This window comes from Pyrgilauda ruficollis, unplaced genomic scaffold (genome assembly GCF_017590135.1).
Source record: "Pyrgilauda ruficollis isolate IOZ18807 unplaced genomic scaffold, ASM1759013v1 scaffold22, whole genome shotgun sequence".
Taxonomy (NCBI): domain Eukaryota; kingdom Metazoa; phylum Chordata; class Aves; order Passeriformes; family Passeridae; genus Pyrgilauda; species Pyrgilauda ruficollis.
In genome coordinates this window covers 4,889,881-4,902,968 of record NW_024521428.1, presented here as the reverse complement: position 1 = coordinate 4,902,968, position 13,088 = coordinate 4,889,881, and the positions used below count along the sequence as shown (strand labels likewise).

At 34.3% G+C, this 13,088-nt stretch overlaps 1 protein-coding gene across 1 annotated transcript in view; it reads right to left on the bottom strand.

The window, feature by feature from the left end:
• Window positions 1-13,088, bottom strand: part of VWA3B (von Willebrand factor A domain containing 3B) — a 56,537-nt gene that overhangs the window by 14,250 nt on the left and 29,199 nt on the right. Inside the window, 9 exon segments of the mRNA XM_041468414.1 lie at window positions 778-896; window positions 5,137-5,293; window positions 5,408-5,430; window positions 6,246-6,427; window positions 7,088-7,234; window positions 7,237-7,265; window positions 7,608-7,735; window positions 9,110-9,292; window positions 10,262-10,360. Coding sequence (XP_041324348.1) covers window positions 778-896; window positions 5,137-5,293; window positions 5,408-5,430; window positions 6,246-6,427; window positions 7,088-7,234; window positions 7,237-7,265; window positions 7,608-7,735; window positions 9,110-9,292; window positions 10,262-10,360 — 1,067 coding nt within the window.

Genomic DNA, 13,088 nt, shown 5'->3' with positions numbered 1-13,088 from the left:
TTTGGTAATATAAAATAATTACATTTGTAAATGTTATTAGAATACAGCCTAAAAATATTCATTAAAATAATTCTAAAGAATTCTAAAGAGTCAAAGCTCTTATATGATTACTGAATTACACTGTAGTCAATGGTACTATTTAATTAAAAAATGCACAAAGTTGATCATGGAAAGAAGTAGTTTAGAGATTTAATACCTTTTTCCTCTTTACTTCTGTTGTGCTTTTACCAACATTTAATTTTAAAGTAGAATACATGTGCCTCTCAAAAAAAAAATCCACCAAATTTAAATTGTCAGTTTCTTATTGATGCCTCAGTATATTCTTGCATGCATAGATGGGTGATAGAGGGCTGGCAGCAAAAAGCAGGTCCTTAATTTAAGTGTCAGCCTGTTGATATAGGAGCTTAATTTTTAATCAGAAGTCTGGCTAGCATTGTATGTTTATGGCCAAATTCCTCCTGAGTGATGACTGGTTTCAGGTTTGCTCCCAAAAAGTAAAATAATTTTGCTTTTGTTACTGAAAAAAACATAATATGAGCAACATGTTGTTATTTATCTTCTTGCCTATTATATGTTTTAATTTTTCTGCTTTAACATTCTGCTTTAATTTTTCTTTAAGAAAACAAAATTTCTCCTACATGTTGATGGTGGATTAAAGTGTGTCAACATGCAGAATTATCAGTATTGAGCAAAGCATGTGTGAGGAAATACTGAGTACCTGAGAAAAAAACTGAAACATGACTGCAACCATAATAAATTTCTGGTGAGTAGACTTGCCTCTCATAGGATTTAATTGCTTGTTCCAGCTTCTTTTTATAGGCATCAAGATTCATTGCCCAAGGATTAATTAGTGCAATCCCCTTCTTGTCACTGCTAACATGGGCCAATGGTAACATCTATCATACAATAAAAGACACAGATATAATTTATCATACAAATTTATGAATGACTGAATGCCGAGGCTCAGAACAGCCAGAAGGAACACTGGAAGCTGCAGAAGGAAAAATCTAAGCACCACAAATATCAGAATTAAGACACAGTTTCCAGCCAGTTCTTCTAAAATTATACAATCTTGTTATGAAGAAGTTACAAATTAAGATTCCTAACTACTACGTAATTCTAACTAAATCAGTGCTGTCAAACAACTCACTCTAATAATGTAAGTCAAAAGGAAACAAATATGTCTAGTGTATGACCATATTCTAGGTTTTATTGTCTAAAAACACTCTCATACTTTCTGGCATCTAATTGTAGCATACAGGTGTGATAGTAGATATTTAAATATATTTAATGCTTTTTTTTTCTGGACGACTTTCTTTTGCAAGGAATTAAGAGTAGTAAAGCTGTAGAGAAATATTTCTCACCATCACACTGATCACCAAAGGGTGAATAAGGTGGACATTGGTCACCAAAATTTGTCTTGACTATTTAGGAGCCTAATCAGGTTCATCAGAATCAGGAATTTTAATATTTTTCAAATCTCCCAATACAACACCTATATAAGTCAACTTCATTATAAAAAAAAAATTAATACAACTGCAAGTAGATCTTCAAAAGGCAGAGAAAAGGTTAGAAATGGATGGCTAAAGAGGAGGAAAGATGCCTTCCAAACTCTCAGTCCAAAGTCCCACATCTTTCAGCCTCCTAAATTATTTAGTAGTTCATAAATGAAAAGCTGTTTTACATATCAATGTCTCGGTGCTGAATATAAACAAAAAAAGAAAAAAAACAACCAAGGAAGAACTGGAGAGGAAGGAGAATGTTACTCTCCCCATAATTGTCTTCAACACATGATTGAGTGGGAATCTTCCCCAGGTGCCTGTCTGAGATCAGGATATAGATGAGAAAAACATGGATGACGTTCAATTTACACTAAACTAAGACCCCTGTTGGGGGAATAAGACAAACTATCAGAAAATAGAACAATAAAGAGAATTATTTCATTGAGAACATTTTTCAGTAATGATTTACTTGTGTTTGAAGAACCTCAGCACAGCTGGATTCCAAATTGTAACAAAAATCATTTTTTTAGGAGCAGCAGTGTGGCTTTATATCACCCTCTCTTTCCAAGGACAGAGTCTCTCTGATTAATAAATGTGTGTCACATCAGTGCCAGACCACATCAAAGCTCCTAATATGAAATTAATCTTAAAATCACTTAGAAGCTAAAGACAATGAGAACATGTCAGTGAAAGTATCTTGCTGGAGACAGATGAGGTAAATCTCTGCCCATAATTCTGAGCAGTGATATCTGGCTACTTGTCATTTCCAGGGGAAGTTTGAAAGCTGACAGGCAGGGAAATGATGACCCCTCTTCAAGTTCTGTAATGTCATGACTGTTGTCTCTGATGTTACTCAAACCAAGGTAACAGAAGTTCAGCAGGGCCTCACCATGTAGGAGCTCACGTCTCCATAGCCTTACAAATTCTGAGAGGAATTTCAAGTACAAACAGCATAATTTGCAACACGGATATTTAATACAGTTTATAAAGTACTTTGTATAGAATAGAAGGACCAGACAAGCATAAACACATTATACTTTTGAAGACAAAAACCAGAATGGAATGTGTTCTTAGTAAATACTAAACTTGAAATACTATGCATAATTTGAGAACAATGAAAACTGCTCACAAAGTCAAGTGAAATTTGACAGATTCAGCTGACAGAAATCACAGAGAAATTTTTTTATTGTCAAAATGTTTTTCCACTTTATAAATTAAATACTTTAACTTTTACACTAAAATAATTCACTTGTTTAAAAATGGCTTTTATTTCAAACCTCAAATTTCAAAATCTTAAAGACAAAACCAAAGCACAATAATCCTATAAAAATTTTCTTATTTTAGACCAAAGAAAGATGGTTTTGTTGGCTGAATCTAATTCTTTTGAGCAAAGCACTCTTTTGAGTCAAAACTTTATGACTTGCAAACCTGTACTTAGGTGCCACAGCCTGTAAGATATATTTACATGATTCTACAGGGAAGGTTTCCCCCAGAATTAATATAACATAATTTAGACAAGCTCCCAAGCCATTATATTTTTTTCTGAATATGAACCTGGATGGGTAGTTTAACAAATTAATGTCTTTGAAATAACTCAGGTGAAACTGACAGATAGCACAGAACTGAAAACAATAGGTCAGCCTTTTGTTAATGAACAGTTGTCATGGAAACCTTTTTCTTGCTGCATCTCCAAGATAAGAAAACTGTTCATACTTATTCCATCATCACTGCCGGCAAAGGCCAAAAATAAAAATTATACTATTCCCTGAAAAGCAAACAAGGATGTCTGCATTCCACACCAAGAAAACTAAGATCTCAGAAGGAAGAACACAAAATTATCTATATATTTATTATCTTCAATGGAATCCTCTGAAGTTCTGGAATAATCAAGATCCTGAAAGTCTCCCATTCAAGCTCACTGTCTAGTCTCACCCTTTTTCTTTATATGCTGGCTTGAAGCTTGAGGTCAAGTGGGTTGTTTAGCTCAAAATTCTACTGCTTTCACCTTGTGTGCAACCCTCAACCTTCTTTTTCTTTTCTATACTCAGCTTCAGATCCAGAAAAATCCATTCCTTTATACACAGAACAATAATTCTCCACTGCCTGAGAAACTGTCTTATTGCAACTAATGGAGATTAGTAGGTATGAAGAAATTACAACAATTATTATTTTGCCTTTGCACCCCTGAATCTAAAGAAAGCCCATTGATCACTGTTTGGATTCTGTACAGCACCTGTTAATTCAAATAACACTGACCTTAATTCAGTCCTGAACTAGACTACCAGGAGTTCCTATGAATTGCTATTAAAAACTACTTGTACACAGTACTTGCTGAATCATGGTTTAGACTACTTTCAAAGACTGTCTTTGAAAGTCTCTGTTTTACACTGCTTTATTTTTTGCAAGGGCTGTCTGTAAAGGACTCAAAGTTCATTGAGAAACATGGAAGAAAGAAGATATTTTAGGTATATTCAGAAGAAGATGGAAAAAGAAGTAACTGCTCACAAATGAGATGTAAGAGTTTTGTGAAATACCCAATGTCTTTTGTTTGACATTTATGGTACATTGTTTTGCACAGTTTTGGAACTATTGAATGTCTGAATTTTTTTGAAAAATGGCTATTTTACATCTGAAATGTTAAAATGTACCTTTAAAAATGTTCTCATATAAAAAGACATCTTTTAATTTTATTTTTAAAATATTACACTAAAAAAAATCCTTACAGATCTTGATTTTGACTTGATTTTACCAAAATAAAGGAACTCGTTTTACCAAAGAGAGGAACTGGTTTTTCTTCTACAGTCTGCATGCTTTAGTAAAAATTTGCATTCCTAAATTTAAAAAACAAGCATGAGTACTTTAAAATGTAAAATTGTGTACATTTGCTATAAATTTTTCACATACTTCTATACCACATTCTATTACAAATCCCTTTTTCTTTATTTATTATTTTTAAAAAAGTTTAGCTTTTTCTTTGAGCATTGTTTAAAGAAATAGTTTTTATTAATTGAAATGAGCTGCAGCATATTCTTAGAACTTTTGCAGGATTCATCACACAAGAAAAAATAGAGCAATTTGCCATGAAATGGATCTCCTGTAAGTGGAATAGAAATTTAAACTTCATGATACAAAATTCCCCAAAAATTTTATACAATCTTACAACTGTCCTACAGCTCTCAAAATTTAATTTTAATTACTGAATGACAATACTTTTCAAAATATCATAGCAGTCCCATGTAAAAGTTGAGAATGCAAAAATCCACAAAAAGTGCACCAGCACCCTTTTTCAGATGACTTTATGGAATAACAGACATCCTCCAGTGAATCAATAAGTATCAGAGGAGGATGCAATGCTCAAGAAATTGCCAAACACTCAATGGCTGCACACTGACATCAGCTGGTAACTGTGAAAGAACTTAAGGGTAAAGTATGCAAGCCATACTATTAACTATCAGTTTTATCTTCTTACTGATGCATGAACGAACATTCAGATATGCATGACACACTTAGTGCACATCAACAATCTATAATACCAGAAAATGTTATTATGACATTCATACAAATTAATTTTAAAAAACCTTTTGAAAACACTGTCAAGTTTTGTTCTAGCTTTCAAACAGTATAGGAGTTTTACCTTATCAAATACTTTAGAAACTACATGCTTGTCCAGAACTGGGATGTATTTTGTACTGTGAAGGACACTTGTAGGAGCTAAGGCATCCATGATGGTGAGTCGCCTAGCAGCCAAGCCGTGGCTCTTTAACCAAAGAGCTGAAGAGACATCTAGAGAGCTAGAAAAGAGAAACTGTGAGATGTAGCTCAAGGCAGAAATATATTTGAAAGGTTTGAAATGACTGAAGAAAATACGTAAGTTTTATTACGCATTTATATATGCACACACATACCTTTCAGATGCCCCTTTCACATTCTGCATTTTCAGATCTAAGAGAAAAATTTGCATTTTGTTATCCAGGTTTTGTGGACACAAAAGTATGCATAAATAAGTTGCCATATAATAGCCCCATCTTTTTAATTTGAGCCTAGAAGCAGCATCATGCACAACTGTACAACATTTCAGTTGCTAAATTAATCAGTGAAAATTAGTTTTCCTTGCCTTCCTGGTGCATGATCAATAGTAACAATGCTACTCTATGCCACATGAGCCCTAATCAGGCAGAGAGGAAATTTATAAAATAGGAAGGTAATTTGTTTTATAAACTGAAATTTGTTTCTGTTTATTTATTTTTGACCAAGACCAAAGATTAACCAGCTTACTTCCCAAGTCAAGATGTGACACCAAGTACTACCACTAATGATATGGCCAGGAGTAGCTAATTTAAGGTACACCACTATGAAAATCTCTACAAAAGATATATAAAAAAACTAAACATGAGATGCTGAAATGTAAAAAAGTCAAACATCTTCAAGTGTCATAGGTAAGGTTTTAGAATGACTTAGAGGATGTATAATAAAGTTCAGAGTTGGACTAATTACTGAAAGAAATTAAATTATCTGGATGTATTTCTAAGCCCCATTGAAAACCCAGTTGTAAACAGCTAGTTTGGGAACTGGCAGGAGTCTGGCCACATCTGCCTGGCCACATCTGTCTGTAAGGACACTGTCACAATACCCAACTTCATGTCCAACTCTGCATCTCTGTTGAGTCTCAGTCCTTTGTACTACAGATCTGCACAGTTTTGCCTTAAATGAGGTACCCTTAGTCCCAAATGTAATGGGAGAAACCTTACCATCTTCCCCAGTCGGAGTTTCTTGTTGTGTCAACTTGCCTTTGAAAATGGTTGTACATTTCACACTCTTTTCGACAGAAAAACTCTTTTCCTCTGGAGACACTCCTTCCTGTGGGCTTTCTTCCCTGAATTTCACACCACGGTTCAGTATTTGCAGCAGACTTGTCTTTGTTTGATCTGTAGCTGTTGAAAGGGAAAGAAAGGAAGAGCTAACTTAATGCTCAAATACATGCCTGAGATTTTTGAGTTCCTCTTTGGTATTCAGTTTTTAAGGGACTGCCTACACAATACATCAAACATGCAATACTAAGTTGTACTTTGTTTTTTCCCCAAAGATGAGGAATTATTTTACTTCAGCTGGGTAAATTTAGTTTCAGACTGCATATAAAGTACACTTCCAGGAGAAATGTAGTATTATGGGTGTAGTAAGGGGAAACATTAGTGTAAGTAATGCTGTAATGGGTACAATATAGATCACCTCTTCATTCTTGCCAATTATGTACTTACTTAGAATAAAAAGAGATTAGGGTTTAATATCTACTGTTAAAAAACTCTTTACAGAGCTTTCAAAACATTCTGCTAAAATAGCTACTTTTTCATGGCAGGGCCTGTGACAAAGCACAAATGAGTAGACATTTGTTTGTCTGTTTGCACCAAATAATTAGGAAGGCTGAGAAGTAGAGATGAAGAGAAGTTTAGATTTTCAAAATCATTACTTAAAGTCTGCAGACTATTAATTTGTTCCCAAAATGAGAGGTGAGTTTTGCTATTTGCAACAGAATCTTTTCAAGTTAGTGAATGAATTCTGCTGAGAATTACAGCTCATATGAGTCTCACCTGCATACAATGCTTTCTTTCTTTGGGCTGGACTGGCAGCAGTGCTTTGCCTGGTTTGCTCATGTGATGGCACTGATGGTTCTTCTGAAGCACAGCATGGCCTGCTCCTAAGAGAAGTACTCAGCTCTTCAATGTGTTTAGAAACAGGGACACACTGTGTGTCTGCTTGTGATTACAGCTTATATATGACAAAAAGAAATTACTGCAAATATATAACACCAGTTTAAAAATTACTGCAAATATATAACACCAACAATTTTACCATGTGTTGGAGACAAAAAAATATTTTCCCCTCTTTGCTTTAATTATTCGAAATATGTTGAGACTATTGGTATATTTAAGATAATTTTGTTTCAGGCATCACAGTATTAGTAAATTTTTCCAGATTTTTCTTTTCCATTACCTTGGCTGTTAAAAAAAAGCCCCAAGAGTAAGAAAGCAACAATCATCTCTTAAAAAAGGAAAAATGTAAGAGATAGTTCACACCTATTATTAACATAATAACAGAATGAGGACATACTTCTTCTCTGGATAATTTTCTTCACTATAAGAATTCATCATCAGACTTTTCTCATGAAAGGTCTTCACTTTCTCTAGATCTTTCTCTCCTTGATCAATTTCTCTTTTCAAAAGATGTATGTCTTTATTCTAACAAAAAAAAAAAAATCAAATGTTTTAGTACAATTACTCCAAAATATGTTTCATTTCTGAACTGAAATGATGCAGAACTGAAATGTTCTGATAATTATTCCGAATAATGACTTGGGACAGCTTCCAAACTTTGTATACTTTTTCAGGTAGGCTCTTGTGCTTGGCATTATAGCCTTTCAAATTATTCTTCCTTTCTAGGAAAATGGCAAGCATTCCCTAACTAGCCAGTGAGATATGAACAGCTGTATTTCTGAATAAGGTAATGTGGTCACTAGCTCCACTCATTTCAAGCAAGCAAGAAAATAAGCAAATAAATGCAATACAATACAAAATATATACATTACAAGGGGTAGCCTGCCTATTATTCTACAGATCTCAGCTGTATCACATACTGTCCCAGGCCTAGGGAAGCAAAAAACATACTCTTCAAGTGAACACTGGAACTGACTAGGAATCATCTAGTATAGAGAAGTAAACAGGAAGGAAATTCCAACAATGATCCCTGTACAGCTTCCACAAGACCACAGGCTCCCATGTCCAAAGTCTGGAGATGTACAACACAGACTCTGGTCCTCATTTTTCCAACATAAGCAGTGTTACACAGTCCACACCAGCAGAATCACCTTGCCCAGTACACTGACATTTTTGAAGAGCTGGATTATTTTCACATCTTCATTCTAACTGGTGTCTGTAAAGTTCAAATTTCCCAGTATTCTCTTGTTCTCATGGTTCAACTACTACCATTTCTGAAATCTATGCAATCAATTCACTGAGTGTTAATTTTAACTAAAAGCAAGACTACATGTCAAATGGGTGTTTCTGTTAGTCTATTTAGACATGTCCTGTTGGGGATTATTGAGCTGCTTAGTCACACTTGACAGATTATTGCTATCATCTAGTCATCTTACTTCTTATAGATCTCTCCCAAGCAGCTACTGTAGAACAAACTTGTAACAAAAATCATTACCATTCAAATTCAGTTCTGCATTCTCTTATTTATTAACAGGATACAAACCATATTTTCATTTTAAACTAACTTATTTCTGAAACAGCAGAGATCACGTGTTTCTTCCACAGCTGATTTGGTCTACATGTACTTTTAGGTTTTAGTTTTCAAGAGGGGGGCATCAGGAGAGGGAGAATGTGGTTGCAACCATAGCACTACAAATGTACTTTGCATTATACTTAGCCTTTTTTGTTGTCATCTAGAAAAATTTCACAAGCAAAACAATCATATTATTGCTTTCATATCACATCAAATCTGACTAAGATTAACCCTCTCTTTTTTACTAATCTATTGTAATATGAAATCACAACAGTGCAAGTCATGTGGCTCTTCAAAGTAGCATGAAGCAGCAAATATATACTCACAACAATAAACTCTGTAGTATCAGGATCACTCAAACAAATATTGTAATAATGAAACCGTCCCTCTGTTTTAGTAGATAGCTCATACAAAAACTTATTGGCTTCTATATCATCACAGTTGAAGGATACAGTATGGATAGGAATTTTACAGTGAAGTTGGACTTCAGCCAAAATTATCTGGGGGGGCTGAAAATAAAAAAAAAAACCCTTTATGTTAAAAATGTGGCATCTAGAAACATATTCATCAAAACATGGAGAATTTGTAAGAATTGAATCAGTTGTTCTGTTGCTCAGAGACAGATATAGATCAGTTAAAAGCATCCACTTTATACGGATTACTATTTCAATCAGAAATTAGCTAAATGAGCTAATTTAAAACTGAGTTTGAAAGACTGATAAGTCCATTAAGGCACATGAGGTAAATTGTAATATAATCAGTACTCTTTGTTTCTGAAGGTTTAAAATAAATTACTAATGTTTAGGAAATTAAACTACTACATTAGTGTTTAGTATCACTGGATATATATATATATATTTTTGGATGTATATGAGTGTGAATATTTTTAAGAAACCAAACTAGTTCAAAGAAAAGTTGATTCAATACCAGGAAACAAAGTAGAAGCTGAGAAAATAGGAAAGCTACTTTCCTCCTCCTATAAAGAAATAACAATTAGGTGAAAAAGTAGATCTACCATCTCCAAAAATGCTAAAGGATCTGGTAGAAAAAAATTATTGACTCAGTTCTCTAAATTCTGGTAACATTTCAGTTGTTCAAAAATCTTGACAAATGAAATGTTTGCAATATAATTGTTGTGTTGGTTGAACTTGAATACTTAAAAGCAATATCAGCCATTTCCTTTATTTAACTGTTAAAAAGGTATAAAATACATTATTAACAAGGTAGAAAGAAATTACATATTCACTAATTTGGAACTTAATAAAAATATTAAAAATAAGAATATGAATTGTACATGAAGCCAAATTATTCTTTGGTAAAATATTAATTTATGCTCTTAGTCAGAAAAACTATGAAACAATGCCAATAAACATCCAAGAGACTCCACAAGACTCAGCACTGCAGACATGACATTCATCTCATAATTCCAATTGCTGACATCTCTTTTCTGCATTTTCTGTTTTCTCATTTTGAACTACCTGGTCAGGTCTCCCATCAGTTAAGAGATAAATAGCCTGAGTGTCAGTATCAGCCAGAGCAATCTGGAGAGCTTTGAGTGTATTTGTGGAACTTCCAGCCTAAGAAACCAAAGAGAAAAAGACCAAGAAACAGCTATAAATACAAACAATTCTTTGCCTCTGTTCTTAAATTCATAATGACAGTGTACTGCTTCAAGGGATAATACAGAACCAAAATGACTAATAAAATGGTGAAAACATTTATGTCATGTAGCTAACAAAAGCTAAGCAAGTGTTAAAGTAAAATAAATTGGTACCAGATTGGTATTCAGTGCTTATGCAAACACACAGAAGCAAAATACTGGCAGCAGCAATCTGAGCTGTACAAGTAAAAGACTATAAACAGATAGGAAGATGTAAGACAAAAGATGCATTCTCTTCATTTTTACTTACCACTGATGCTCCTGCTTGCCAACTCATCACACTTCCTTAAAACACATATACTTAATCAAACAGTTCAAAAGTTGCTCAAAAGAGTTGCACAATTTTATTTCTCCAAAACTGGTAAAGGAGTTCTTGGTTTTCCAAACATATTTTTCCAGACTCTCTCCCATCTACCCCTTTCACACATTAAAGTAAGTATCATTTCTATTTTAGCACAAAAAAGTTAGCTATAGCAACAAAACATGCCCAGCAAACTAATGCTTTGCTCACTAAAAATTTCCACTAGAGTAATACTAGCACTTTTCCTATGTCATTCACATACTTAGTGATCATGATCTGTCTTTCTTCTTTTTACACTAAATTCAATGAAATGCATTTCATGGTGTACATTTTATATCTTCAACTGTCCACCTTTCAAACATTGTGTACAAAACCTTCCAAACTAAAGGTACATGTAAGGTTTACCAGTATGAAGACATATTTCATCAAGTCTTAGTTTTTTAATGGAATCAAAGCAAAACCTCTAAAAAGATAAGAGTCTGTTTTATGCTTGTATAACAGCTGAGTACTGTTCTGGAGGGCAGTGAGGATCACAGTGGTTTAAGAACAGATTCAGCATCCACGTATATAATGCACTAGAGAAGATAAATGTAAATATCTAACACTGACCCATACATGCAAAAATATGCTAAGGGATAGCATTATTTCTTCAATCCTATGAACTGTGTTAAAATTTCTTCCAGTCCTTCCCACCAGCAACCCATTCTATTAAAAAGGGCAAAGGAAATCAGGTGAAATGGAATAGAAGGTACATTCTGAGAGTTACTCTGTATGGCTACGTAAGAGAGCAAGGGACAGGCAATGTGATAGCTCTTCAATTATCTTCTAACTCACAAGCAATCCTTATCAGTACCCACTCATAAGAAATAACTAGCCAAAGTTGTTAAATTTATCTAATACTCCTGATATTTTAAAAATTACAAAGTTTTAGACATATCACTCATTATCATGTGTAAATTGGCCAAACTGATTTAAAACAAAACAGCTTCCTTCACTTCTTTTTACATCATAGGAACATAGGGTGGATGCTGATGATGTGCAGAAAATAACCCTGTACCTTATGATAAGGGCTTAAAAGAAAGTAACCCTGTACCTTATGGTTCATTTTAGGTCTCTCAATTGCTACTGTTACAAATGTTTTATCAGTGTTTAAACAGCAATGACATATTCAACTATATGACAGTACTACCACTAGAATTTTAGATGTTACTACATCTAAAAGGATTTTTAAGGAGCAGTTAGTTACTGTTAACAGCTCCGTTTTGTTATTCATAATCTTGGGACCAAAGAGCATAAAATGGGATCAGAGGACCTACTCAGAATATACCAGAGCAACCCTCTGTTCATTTCACCTTCACTGTAAAGATAGCTTTTTGATCTCAGATTTATGCCTGCAATGCTTAAAAGAGGTTAAAAGGTCAGCAGCACATGTCACCCCTGAAAGAAAGTAGCCTGTTCTTGTGCCATTTCCTATTCCATTTCAATATCTAGATCTGAACTTAAAATGAAATTTATAATCAAAAATTTACACTCTTATGAATAATGATGGAAAAGGCCATTCACTAATGCATATACAAGATGGTATCAAAATACGGTAGCTTAAAGTATTAATGAACTTTGATAAAGCTGTACAACATACATGACTTAAACAGAGGTAAGTTTTCAAGCCTCAAGGAGGGCAGCAAAATAAAGCTAAATGAGCTCAGTTACAAGTGTTCAGCTGCTCAGGGAGGCCACACTAATACTTCCTTTTCTCTGTGTGTTGGTCTGTTAGTGTTTTCTGAGAATACCAAGTTATTGATCTTGCTCTGTAGTCTCAGAGGTATTATGTTACTTACCCAATTCTGTCATTCCCAGGAATTCTATATTAAGTCTGAAGAAGAGCTGTCATAATGCTGAGGAGTTTTATTACATGAACATGGGGTTTTGTGCTAGAAAACAATGTGGGATGTATCTATATCTTTGCAGGACTGATTTTTAGTCCTGTGTTCGTAACATTTCTGTCCACATTGTACACATTAAGTGGTCCTAAAGCTGCTGATCGTTACAATCTGGTGGGTGGCTGTGACTGACTACAAGCAGTTCTGCTTTGTTTCAGGGAAAAACACTCAAATTTTGGCCACTGTCAGAGAGAGAATACTGGGTAGACAGATGTTTGGTCTGAGTATGATTGTTCTCATGTTTCTTTGGCACCTAAAGTTAGCTGTCTATCCATCAAAAGGGACTAGAAATACTTCTCCAGTTTGCTGGCTTTGGTCTCCTGTACCACCTCTGAGCAGTAAGTTAGCCAACAACACCTCTCATCCACACAGCAGCCCGGCAGCAAGAATGACAAATTTAGATG